This window comes from Aethalodelphis obliquidens, unplaced genomic scaffold (assembly GCF_003676395.1).
Source record: "Aethalodelphis obliquidens isolate GAN/ISIS:26980383/991018 unplaced genomic scaffold, ASM367639v1 scaffold45, whole genome shotgun sequence".
Lineage (NCBI taxonomy): Eukaryota > Metazoa > Chordata > Mammalia > Artiodactyla > Delphinidae > Aethalodelphis > Aethalodelphis obliquidens.
The window spans coordinates 2,091,225-2,103,992 of record NW_020837989.1 but is presented as its reverse complement, the minus strand read 5'-3'; the positions used below and the strand labels follow the sequence as shown (position 1 = coordinate 2,103,992).

The window sequence follows — 12,768 nt, the reverse complement described above, 5'->3', positions numbered from 1 at the left end:
AAAAAAAAAAAAAAAAAAAAAAAAAGGGCTAATGTTTACTGAGCATTTAGTACATTCCAGACGCTGTTCTAAGTCATCCACCTGTATTCTCTCACTTAATCCTCAGAAAGAGACACAGGGTAAGTGCTTCATTATTCCCATTTGACCCGTTAGGAAGCCAAGGCCCAGAGAGATTAAGGAACTTTCCCAAAGTCACACAGCAGAGAGGAGGCACGATTTGTACCCAGGCAGTGTGACACCAGAACGCACACATGAACCACTCTATTTTACGGCCCCCCATACTCTATTATCACAAGCATTGATTTATTTACCTCATAGATGTCTGTTTTCCTCTGCTTGATTATAAGCTCCACTAAGGTAACAGCTACCTTTTGCACGCTTACTAACAGGCCAGGCACTCGTCCAAATTTTATATGCATGAAGCTACACAATGGAGGGCAGAGGCCCCCAGGGGAAAGTAGTACAACTGATAACCAAGCCCGGGTAGGCCCCTCTAGCACCTGCAAGGCTGTGAATTATTTTCAGGGTGTTCTCTGCCCCTGGGCACTAGTAAATACCTAAAGAGGTCTGGCTGGATGGATGAAAGGACAAATGAATGAAAGAACTCTTCCTCCACTATAAACAGCCAAGGAGTCAAGTGAGTACACCCTCCGGGGTTTCAACACAGAAGACCAGTATGCTTGGAATCGGGGGATGAGATAGCCGAGCGCCACCCAACCTAGAGTGGAAAGGCAGACATTCTAGAGATGTGCTACCGTGGAGAACTGCACAAACAGATCAAGGTCAATGGGTCTCTCTCACTCTCTCAAATCCATAGGGAGGAATGAGCCACAAATGTGGTATTGATACCAATTTGTCCCAGGTGGACTTCATGGCACACAGGACCCAACAGTCATCTCTAGTCATCTGACTTGGTGACACGCTATTCAGTGTTTCCCTCAGTCTAAGCGGTGAGGAAAGAAAACGAGAGAACCCCGGCCACATACCTTTGGATGTGAGTAAGGCAGTGTCTGCAGAAGTCGCCTCAGTGCTTCTCTGAGAGGTCCTAGGGAGAAGGACAGTTTCTGAGTCTGGAAGAGAAAAAACGTTTGGTAAAAGGCAGCTAAAAATAGGTGTTTGTGCTGAGTGGTGGGATTTGGGGCTATTTTTATAGTTGTCTTTGTACTTTTCTATGTTTCTTTCAGTTTTTCTTCCAAGGATTGTAAGTAACTTTTAGAATCTAGGGGAAAAACTGTAAACGTAGTAATTCTAAGATGATTATTTTAAAGACCAAAGGAATAAAAAATTACATATTAAAATGGGCTTAGGGTTCACGGACCTTAGGCGACTACACAGAGTATACTGGAATTAGCCAATTCGATACTGTAAAGTTATTTAAATTAATCCAGGCCTTATTGAAGCAGCTGAAATGTCTAAGCTTTCAAGCTATCTCATGATTCTTTTCTAATATTCTTACCTCAGAATCAGAGGTTGAAACGTGGTGGGAGCTTTGATAAGCCCCCATAATTAATGGAGCTAGTAATTCAGTGAGAGTTCCAAGATAGGATCAAGAAGGATTCAGGATGAAGGAAGGAAGGAAAGGAGGGAGGGAGCTAGAGAGAGAGAGAAAGAGAGAGAAAGAAAGGAAGGAAGGAAGGAAGGAAGGGAGGGAGGGAGGGAGAGAGGGAGAGAGAGAGAGAAAGAAAGAAAGAAAGAAAGAAAGAAGAAAGAAAGAAAGAAAGAAAGAAAGAAAAGAAAAGAAAAGAAAGAAAGGAAGAAAGAAAAGGTAGAACCAGTTCATCAAGGGATATTTTAAGGCATCTGGAGGCCTTTCCTCAGCCAATCTCTAAGGCCTGAGTAGGGATTTAAGCCCCGGCAGGATGGAACTGGTGTCTGACCCAGGTTCACATTTCCTGGTTCTTTACAGTGTCCCCAAGACTCCTGGGAGGTCAACTGGAGAACCAAAAATGCTGACTTTTCAAAAGCCCAAAGGAAAAAAAAAAGCAACAAAAAAGGAAATCATAAAACAATGAAAAGAAACAATTTAATGAAACTATACACACACACAGAGTTTTGGGATGAATTGTGTGGTCCCCTCCCACCCCTGCCCCAGCCCTACCTGAAAATTCATACATTGAAGCCCTAAGCCCAAGTAGCTTGGAATGTGACTGTATTTGGAGATAGTGCCTTTAAAGTGGTAATTAAGGTAAAAATGATGTTACATGGATGGGCCCTGATAGAATATCACTGGTGTTCTTACAAAAAGAGGACATTAGAACACAAACACACAAAGGAGGAAGACCACGTGAGGACACAGGGAGAGGACGGCCATCTAGAAGTCAAGGAGAAAGGCCTCAGAAGAAACCAACCCTGCTGATACCTTGATCTCAGACTTCTAGCCTCCGGAATTGTGAGAAAGTAAACTTTCGTTGTTTAAGCAACCCAGTCTGTGGAATTTGTTATGACAGCCCTGGCAAACTCATACACAGACACGCACACACATAGACATAAGAGTAAGTTGCTGGAGTAAGTCCCATTCAGCAGGAGAACCCTCTTCCAAGGGATCCAAGGTACATCTGACCAGAAGAAGGGAAAGAACAGCCCGTTGAACCAGGCACCTGCAGTGAGGATGGGCCCTTCTGTGGAAGGCTCAAGGGTCAGAAGTATCGTGTCTTCCTCACGAAGGGACTCCCGTGTTGTCAGAGGGCATGTGGCTGCCGTCGTGGTGAGTGCAGCAGCGGTTCTCATCTGAAGCGGTGGTGTGGCTGGCAGGTCAGTTGTAGGCACGACTGTGGTTGTTGGAAGCACAGCTGTGGTTGTTGGAAGCACAGCTGTGGTTGTCGTCACGGCGGTGGTGGCGGCGGTGGTTGGGCGATGGGTGGTTGTTGAGCGATGGGTGGTTGTTGAGCGCATGGTTGTGGGACCTGTACCCAATAGAAGATACGTCTGGTGCCAAGTGGAGACGGAGGAAGACAGAAACCCTACAGATGTAGCCGGCATCCGTCCATTTCTCTGCCTTTCTGCTGCCTCACCCGGCCCACGAGCCTGGACCACTAAAATGCCCATGAAAACTGGGTGTCTTAACTCTAGTCCTGGCCTTTCCAACCTGTTCTTCACACACTGGCCAGAGTAATCTTTGAAAATGACAAATCTAATTATGTCAGTCCCCTACCTACACTTCTTTACTGGATTCTCCATGCCCTTAAGATGAAGACCCAACCCCCAACCTCACCCTCAGGGCCCCACCTGATCTGCTCTTTCTTTCCCATCTCGGGCCTCCACTCTATTCTCCTCACTTTTCCCCAGCCCACTGGCCTTTCTTCAGTTCTTCCACAGTATTAGTGACCTTCCATCTGAGGGACTTTGTACCTACTGCTTCCTAGACTCTCTCTTCCTTAGATGGACTCCTCCTTAACCCTCATGTCTCAGCTAAAAGGACGCTTCTGCAAGGAGGTCATCCGCATTCGACATTTTTTGCACACTCATACTTGACCTTCATAGCATTTGTTGCATTTCCTAACTACACATTTATTTGTTGACTGTTATGGAATGTCTGTTTCTCCTAGTACACTGTAAGCTCCACGAGGGAATGGCTGGTATTTATTTTGTTCTCTGCTACAAATCTAATACCTACCACAGTGTCTGGTACATAATAGGTGTTCCAAAAACATGCATGAATGAGTAAATGAATGATCCCAGCAAAAGTGAGCCCAAACATAACATTTCAGTCAAGCAAGATGAATAAGCTCTAGAAATTTGCTGCACACATTGTACCCATAGTTAACAATAGTATATTGTACACTTGAAAATTCATGAAGAGGGTAGAACTCATGCTAGGTGTTCTTTCTACAATAAAAATTAAAATCTAAAAAGAGCGAGTCCAAAGAGTGTAACATAGGGTGAAAATGTAATCTCTTTCAGATATTAAAGGTTGGTTCATGCCCAAACCACTCACCCCCTAAACATCTGAATCTGAGTTCATTAGCAACAGTTATTCTACAGATACCACCCTCTCTTAAATATGCCAAATTTCCACTAACTCTAATGGACCAGAAAGACATTATTAGTTTCAAGTGAACTTAGAAATGTCCTCATAGAGTGCTGATGTCAACCAATATTTTATAGAGTAAGAGCTGGTTATATCAGGCTTGCAAAGCAAAGACTTGGATTGGCATCCTTTAACTTCAACAAATCCTAATGATACCTCCATCTCACAGAGTTGAGAAAAATATACTAGATATATATATTCAGTATATAAAAAGTATACTTTCATATATGCTTGTGAAAGTTCTCTAATTAGAAGCATCCCCGTCAGTTGTTCTCAATTTCAGAGCACATGAGAGTCATCGGAGAAGCTTATGACTTGCACGGCTAGCCAGAACCTGCCTTCATAGACGCCAGTCCAGTTAGGAACAGAGCCCAAGATTCCTCCGTCCTCGGTGCAGGCTGAACACAGGGCTGAATTCGAGAGGCTCCATTCCAGACCAGCAGGAACAGTGGCTATTGTTCACATAATTCAACCACAGGCTGCACTCCATGCAGCTCAAATCGTTACGAGTTCCACCATATTTCAAATGTCATCAAAAGCAACTGATGGTAACAGAAGGAACGATCACCTGAAAACTGCTGTGACTATCTCCAAATCCCCGGCCCTTTCCCCTCTACTGGAAGTTGGGCTTATGGACTGAAGCTGATCCACGAACCACACATTTTATCTCATTCATCCAATATCTTTTAAAATTGTGAAATCTTTGCCAACAGGCAAAAGTCAATATACTTCACATGATAAGTGGGAGATCTGAAAGCACTGGGCCCAAATTTCTGCAATTCCCTAGAGAAGCAGCAGCTGCCCTCTTCAGAGTGACCCTGAATTTCACTGGTTCCCTACCCCCACCCTCTACGCCTCACTCATTTCTGTGGGATTTTTGGCTCCCACGGGCGTCTGCTCCAGGCTGTGGCTCCTCTGGTCATCAACATGTCTCAGATGTAATCTGCCCACCCATTGCTTAAGCAGCTCCGGCCTCTCCACCACCATGCACTGACTCTATGACCCATGACTCGTGAACCTCTCCATCCCCAGACACAGCCCCTGTGTGCTCACCTCTCAGCTCCAGGCGGATGTTCCTCTTCACATCGTTGAACCAGCCAGGCACCTCTATGCGGCAGCAGTACACACCACTGTCACCTTCGTTGGTGTTGAAGATGGTCAAGGAGACATCCCCTCTCCAGATATTCCCCAGAAGTTGGTATTTTGGCAACTTCCTCGAGACCACCCTTCTCCCATCGGTGTAGAGAAGCTCATCATTGCATTTGGAGTTGGGACACTGGCCTTTGCCCCAGCACATGCCGTTGCTCTTAGGAGACCAGGATGAGTACGTACAGGGCAAAGTCACCGACTGACCCCAAAATGCTCTCACGACACTCTCTGATACAGCTGGAGCTGCGAGGAAAGATGAGAAAACTAGGCTGTAAGGTACTGAAATCTCTCCAATATGCTCTACAGGGATTGTGCAGTTAGATGCTTCCAGGAAGATGAAGAGGGTCGTAGTGTATATGTTTCTTTAGCCCAAATTCTGGCCTGCCCTTAGCTGCTGCTAAGCTCCTAACTCCACACCCCTCCATCCCTCAAGTGGAAACAGCTGACCGCCTGAGTCTGCTCACATCTCCACAGCAGATTTGCTGATTAAAAAAACCCTGACCGGCACTTCTCTGGTGGCGCAGTGGTTGAGAGTCCGCCTGCCGATGCAGGGGACGCGGGTTTGTGCCCCGGTCCGGGAAGATCCCACGTGCCGCGGAGCGGCTGGGCCCGTGAGCCATGGCCGCTGAGCCTGCGCGCCCGGAGCCTGTGCTCCGCAACGGGAGAGGCCACAACAGTGAGAGGCCCAAGTAACGCAAAACAAACAAACAACTAAAAAGAACTCTGACCTTAAGTACCATTCAATAAAACAATAAATTCTCCATGGAAAATCCTGACCCTTTAATCCAATTCCACTAACTCATATAAACAGGTCCAAAACTGCACTCTACCCAGTGTATCTTAATAGGCAGTGATCACCTCCTACTGACCTGAATGCCTCAAATGGGTCTCTGTCTGTCTTCCACCCCAGAGTGTTGCTATGGCAGGGAGACAGGCTGTTGAACTATATCCCATTGTCCTCTTCTCCTTTTAGTACTGGAGGTAGAAATTAATTGCTCTGGACCATTTGTTTGTTGTTAGAGAACGTGAACTTAGGTGGAGTTTGTGGATTTTTTTTTTTTTTTAATGTTAGAACTGGAAAGGAATCACAGGAATTCTTTGGAATGGCAGCTGTGACATAAAGATGCTGGTGATTAGGTTGACCATGTTAGCTATATGAAATAGAACATAGCACCATTTTTAAAATGAAGTATCTGTGTTTCCCAACTTCAGCTGCTCATCAGCGTGGCCTGGGGAGCTCGCTAAAAATACCTATTTTCTTACCCAACCCTGAGTCAGAATCTTAGAGGCCAAGGCCCATGGAAATGTACATAACCGAGGCCTCCAGGTCGTTCTGATGTCACTGACCACCCACTCTGTTTGAGGACCACTGGACAGCCTCTTCTAAGATAACTTCCATCTCTGAGAGTCCGTGGAAGTTTTTCACTGCTGCAAATGTTAAGCCCTCTGATTTAACTGAGCATCAGTGATTGTTCTCAATCAAACCATGCTATTGACAGGAGAGCCAGGCAGGCTATAGCTCCAGTGTCAGGATGACATCCTGCTCCTTCTTGAGTACCTAGATCCCTTTTACATTTTTAAAATTATTTTAACATCTTTATTGGAGTATAATTGCTCTACAATGGTGTGTTAGTTTCTGCTGTATAACAAAGTGAATCAGCTATACATATACATATATCCCCATATCTCTTTGCTCATGGTTTTCGTCAAGGTACCCTCCTGTAAGACTCTCCGTTCACTAACTCTGTTAACCCCGTTGGCTAAGTTGTGTAAGACATGGCCAGTAGCACCGTATTCCTCCCTGACCCTAGGCGGCAGCAACTTCCAGCTATCCTTCTCTGGGAGAAGGTGAGCTTGAGCCCTAGTAGTTGCCCAGGTAGTAAGCCAGATGAGGTACTTGCTGGGTTTTGCAAAGTTTGCTCTCATGATGAAAGGTCATTCCAAATTCAGACCCGCCTGGAGCCTTCCCTAAACTCATCGTCTCTTTACTTTGCCACAATGGAGATGTTTCACAGATTGTACATGCTGTGGAAGCCCATTTTGCCTCCCATGAAGTCAGGGAAAAAAATAAAATTGTCTTCAACCTCAGCTGTGATAGCAATGCAGAACACATGCACCAAAAACCAACGACTTCTAAATATGAGCTTGTTCCTATGAATATTTGGTAAATTAATAAAAAATGTGGGACAGAATTATTTCTACTGGAGATCCAACAGTTTATTATCCCAAGTATCGCAGTATAGAAAGAGGCATCCTACTACTCAATAAGGAAAGACTAGATAAAAAAACTGGCAAAGGCAACAAACACATGAAAGGATGCTCAACATCATTAATCATTAGAGAAATGCAAATCAAAACTACAATGCGATATCGTCTCACATCGGTCAGAATGGCCATCATTACAAACAATAAATGCTGGAGGGGGTGTGGAGAAAAGGCAACCCTCATACACTGTTGGTGGGAATGTACATTGGTACAGCCACTATGGAGAACAGTATGGAGGTTCCTTACAAAACTAAAAATAGAACTACCATACGACCCAGCAATCCCACTACTGGGCATATATCCTGAGAAAACCATAATTCAAAAAGAGTCAGGTACCACAATGTTCTTTGCAGCTCTATTTACAATAGCCAGGACATGGAAGCAACCTAAGTGTCCATCAACAGATGAATGGATAAAGAAGATGTGGCACATATATACAATGGAATATTACTCAGCCATAAAAAGAAATGAAACTGAATTATTTGTAGTAAGGTGGATGGACCTAGAGTCTGTCATACAGAGTGAAGTAAGTCAGAAAGACAAATACCGTATGCTAACACATATATATGGAATCTAAAAAAAAAAAAAAGAAATGGTTACGAAGAACCTAGGGGCAAGACAGGAATAAAGACACAGACCTACTAGAGAATAGACTTGAGGACACGGGGAGGGGGAAGGGTAAGCTGTGACAAAGCGAGAGAGTGGCATGGACATATACACACTACCAAACGTAAAATGTATAGCTAGTGGGAAGCAGCCACATAGCACAGGGAGATCAGCTCGGTGCTTTGTGACCAGCTAGAAGGGTGGGAGGGAAGGAGACTCAAGAGGGAAGAGATATGGGGATAGATGTATATGTATAACTGATTCACTTTGTTATAAAGCAGAAACTAACACACCATTGTAAAGCAAGTATACTCCAATAAAAAAAAAAAAACTGGCAAAGGACAAAACAGGCAATTCATAGACAAGGAAATATGAGTGATCAGTAAACTTCAACTATTAGACTGGCAAAAAACTAGAATGCTGATGATATGAAGTGTTGGCTAGACTGGGAGCTGGGAAATGACTTAGCCTACTGGAGTAAACTGGAGTGAAATGGGGTGTGAATTGGTACAGCCACACTCTGGGGAAATTCGGCAGTTTCGGTCAATACTCAACATGCAAGTGACCTCGCTAAGCCTGGGCAATTTTATGGTTTGTTATTTGCTCTAGAAAAGCACAGGTGCACAAGGAAGCCTATTTGCAAATGTTTACTGCAGTGTCATATGTGTGGGAATGAAATGAACAGTGTGCGTATGGGGAGTGGCTAACCTATGGCACAGTCCTTCCGTGGAACCACAATGTACAAGATTAATATATTAGACAGACGTATATCCATCGGCATGAAAACTCCAAGCCTTATCAACGTACGAAAAGGAGAAATTTCAAAATGACACATAAAATACAAAACCATTTTAAAAAATAAATAAACCAGTTGGCAGGTTTTGTGGGCACAGACACGTGAAAGTAAACGTAGAGAAAAGTGGCTGGTGGGACATACACCCAACTCATTGTGTCAGCAGCTCCATGATCAGAGGAAAGGGACTGGGGTTGAGGGCAGTAGTCAAAAGGGATTTAACTTTATAACATTTTAATTGTTCCACCAAGGGTATCTCTGTATTACTCATTGGATTAAAAATTAATGTTAAAAAGAGGAAGCAGGTGCGGCAGAAAAACACCCATCAGGCTTACATTGAGAACTTTATTCTGCTAGTTACTGCTTTGGTGTTCTTTGGAGGAAAACCACACTAATCCTGACCTCATTATCCTCATAAGGCAAAGGGGGAAGATAATGCTCGCCTCAGAAATAGTTCTCAAGGGCTTCCCTGGTGGCACAGTGGTTGAGAGTCCGCCTGCCGATGCAGGGGACATGGGTTCGTGCCCCGGTCCGGGAAGATCCCACATGCCGCGGAGCGGCTGGGCCCGTGAGCCATGGCCACTGAGCCTGCGCGTCCGGAGCCTGTGCTCCTCAACGGGAGAGGCCACAACAGTGAGAGGCCCGCGTACTGAAAAAAAAAAAAAAGAAATAGTTCTCAAGTTCACAAGAGATAGAGTATCAAATGCCACATGAAATTAATAAATTATTAGTACAAATAACCAAGCATTTCTGATCTTAGAGATATGATAAGAAACTTTCTTTCCAGCTGCAAAATTATCTGAATTATCTGCAAAATTATTGATTGGTACTAAATCAATTTCTCTTTTGGGGAATTACCCAGGATGGTGGGTACAACCTAGGTTCTGGTGCCAGCTTGGTTCCTCCTCTAGCTGGTGACCTTGAACAAGGCCTTTCCCCAGTCTGGGTCTCAATTTCATCATCTACAGAGTGAAGGGTTCGATCTGGCATCTTTTAAGAGCACATTCATTTCTGATCACCAATGAGTCTGAGCAGTCACTGCCTTCTAAAGTGGTCATTTTAGAAAAGGCACAAATGAAAAACAAACAGATCATCCACCAGGTGCTGCCTTCTTCAAGTAGGGTTGGAGAAGCCCACTCAGTCAGTGTCCAGCCAGTAGCCGGAAAGGTGGCCAGAGCAACTTTCAGCATCACCAAACCCTCCACACCTCCAGGTCCCAGGACAAGGTAAAGACCAAGCAAAAACAATGATAAAGAAAGGGAAAGGAACTGCTTTCATTCCACTAACTCCCACAGGGTATCTGGGGAGAGAGACAGTTAAATGAGCAACTACTACAGGGCGACAAGTTCTCTAATGGCGGGACTCCAGGGAGGATAGGAACTCACAGCAGAAACACTTAAAGCAGTTTGGAGGCTATGGGTAGTCAGGAAAAGCTTGACTTAGGTGGAGACCTGAGGGTGTATGGAGTTCTAGAGGAAAGAAAGGCACAAAGAACAGTATGACAAAGGCTTGTTTTTCGTGGAATGGTGTTTTCTCACACAGCACATTTGAAAGATTCATGTGCAGAAACTATGAAGTGTTAAAACTGCAAGGGACATTAGATATTGTCTAGTTCTAGAATCATGGATTGTTAAAACTGGTCTTTTCCAAGTCCCTCATTTCTTCCATGGAAGGGCCATAGTCACCAGTGTCAAAAGTTAATGATCAAGATGCAACTTCAGCTCAGCCCAGAGCATTCCACCTGTATAGCAGCAGGATGTGAAGGTCTATACTGGTCCACACCTAGTGTGTGTACATTTGCATCATCCGAAACCTGGAAACAATATGCAGAAAAGGTAAACCTCACCTGGACGCCTGACCCCCAGCAAAATAAAACAAACCAAGAAGCAAACAAAAACTCCGAAAAATAAAGAGAAAAATAAGGATTATAATAAGGCGTCTTAGCAGAACAAATTCCCCTGGCTCTGATTCTGCTAGTAAAACCTGCAAAGGACATTTCTTTTCCCCATGTTATCTGACCCCTTATCTCTGTGTCTCTTCTTAAATTACCATTCCTGGTATGAACATAAATCCCCCCGCCCTAAAACTCCCAAACCAGTCTCAAGATAAACCCTGTGTCACAAAGAAAGGGAGAGACCTTCCAAACAAGAGAAGCTGAGTGGACGCAGGAATGAAATGGACTTCACCTTTATAGATCAGCCATGGAAATCCGGGAGGTGCCAAGCCTCCAGGGACTCCTGGATGGAAGGTCTGAGAACACTTACTCAGATACAGCCGCTGGAGCTCAATCACCAGCCAGAGAATCAGAGGCCCTTTGGACATTTTGGTTGTTGGCAGGCCCCAGGAGTCTGTCCGTCTGTCCAAATTCCATTTCTTATACTCCCGTTAATGCTGACAGGGCGGGACCTTCAGGTTTCATTTCTCGTTTTGCCTCATAATCTTCCCTTTCCCCCTCCTGAATGGCCTTCCTCAATCTGGGATGTATAATAAAATGTGCTGAGCACGTTTCTCCTGCCCATTAGTGTGTGTGCAAACATGTGGAGTGATGGTGTGGGCATGCATGTACTCCGTTGTCCACTCATATAGGGGGATTTCCTACACATACATGAGCATCTATGCTTGTGTGTATGTGCACTTGTCCTCCTGGCTACCATGCAGCTTACAATAAAATGCAGTTAACTCTCCCCTCTGGCAGTGGTTTACACACAGACTCCTCATGCTGAGCCAAAGGCAAGTTAGATGGGAATTTGGCTCTGCTCCCATTCTGGGTTCTCCCTCACCCAGCCCCTGTACCCCTCGCCCTGATAATACAGAAATGAAAGCAGGGCTGCCATCAACTATAACATAAGCCAAAAACACCATTAGAGTTTACTGGGCAAGGAAAGACGTTCACTAGAGGAAGCATATGGTGATAGTTACCAGACAGGCTCAGGTAACAAACAGGCTCAAGGTCTGGGCCCAATTCTACCACTTGTTAGTGAAACCACTTGAAGGAGAGGAGCACGCAAGACAATTCATGAACTAGATTTCAGGGCTTGAACTAGATGATATTTATGGCCCTTCTGCACGCTATGGATTCAACAATATATCCAGAACCACAGAATCATTTAGAGGAGGAATCAAATCAATGCTCACCAACCAGATGTGTTTTCTAAATCATCATCATTAGTTATTGAATGCTTAATTATATGCCAGGTACTCTGCTACATGATAGAGCTGTATTATTGAATTCTCACACCCTAAGAAATAGAAATTTTTTTTCTATTTTAACAGATGACGAAACTGAAGCTTAAGGGAGCTAAGTAAATGACATTCACAGCAAAAATATTGTAGAAACAGAACTTAAGCTAAGACTTTCTGATTGATCCCAAAGTCCGTGATCTTAATCACTACACCCTCCTTTGATCTGTGACGCTTATGGCATTGCACCATGAGACCAAGCATATCAGTGGCCAACTCCTACCTAGCCCCAGAGAGGGAATTTAAGGATGCACAGATGTTCTAGATTGTTTTAGAAAATTTCATTTGATTGTCACCAGCCAAATGAACCTTAAACCTTCAAATTTCTCACACTGAAGGATTAGTGAAAATACAAATCTTGGGTGAGGCTCTGGAATCAGAGAACCCAGAAAACAGGGGGGAAGGGATGAAAATAGAGGCATTCAAAGAAAGTCTTTCCACTGTATGTTCACTAAACTGTGAATCCTTTTCCCACCCTATTCCCTGGAAACTGGGTGATTTAATCTCTCAATAAACTGACGGCCCAAATAAAACACTCAAAGATACTGATATTTGGGTGCCCCCCAACAATATCACCCAATCCCCCTTCAATAAAGTCACCAGTACATGAGTCTCAGTCATGCGTGCAGCACTGCTAATCAGTTTTTAGGGTGTCACTTTAAGATATGAAAAAACAACCAAGAATCTC

The 12,768-nt window shown here is 44.3% G+C and overlaps 1 protein-coding gene across 1 annotated transcript in view; it reads right to left on the bottom strand.

Annotated features, from left to right (window-relative positions):
- The window catches only part of TIMD4 (T cell immunoglobulin and mucin domain containing 4), a 34,916-nt gene extending 23,722 nt beyond the window's left edge, over positions 1 to 11,194 (bottom strand). Inside the window, exons 1-4 of the mRNA XM_027081383.1 lie at positions 11,105 to 11,194; positions 5,081 to 5,419; positions 2,598 to 2,903; positions 987 to 1,070 (exon numbers count right to left, since the gene is read on the bottom strand). Coding sequence (XP_026937184.1) covers positions 987 to 1,070; positions 2,598 to 2,903; positions 5,081 to 5,419; positions 11,105 to 11,162 — 787 coding nt within the window. The 5' untranslated portion in view covers positions 11,163 to 11,194. The remainder of the gene's footprint in view (positions 1 to 986; positions 1,071 to 2,597; positions 2,904 to 5,080; positions 5,420 to 11,104) is intronic.
- Positions 11,195 to 12,768: the final 1,574 nt, after the last annotated feature.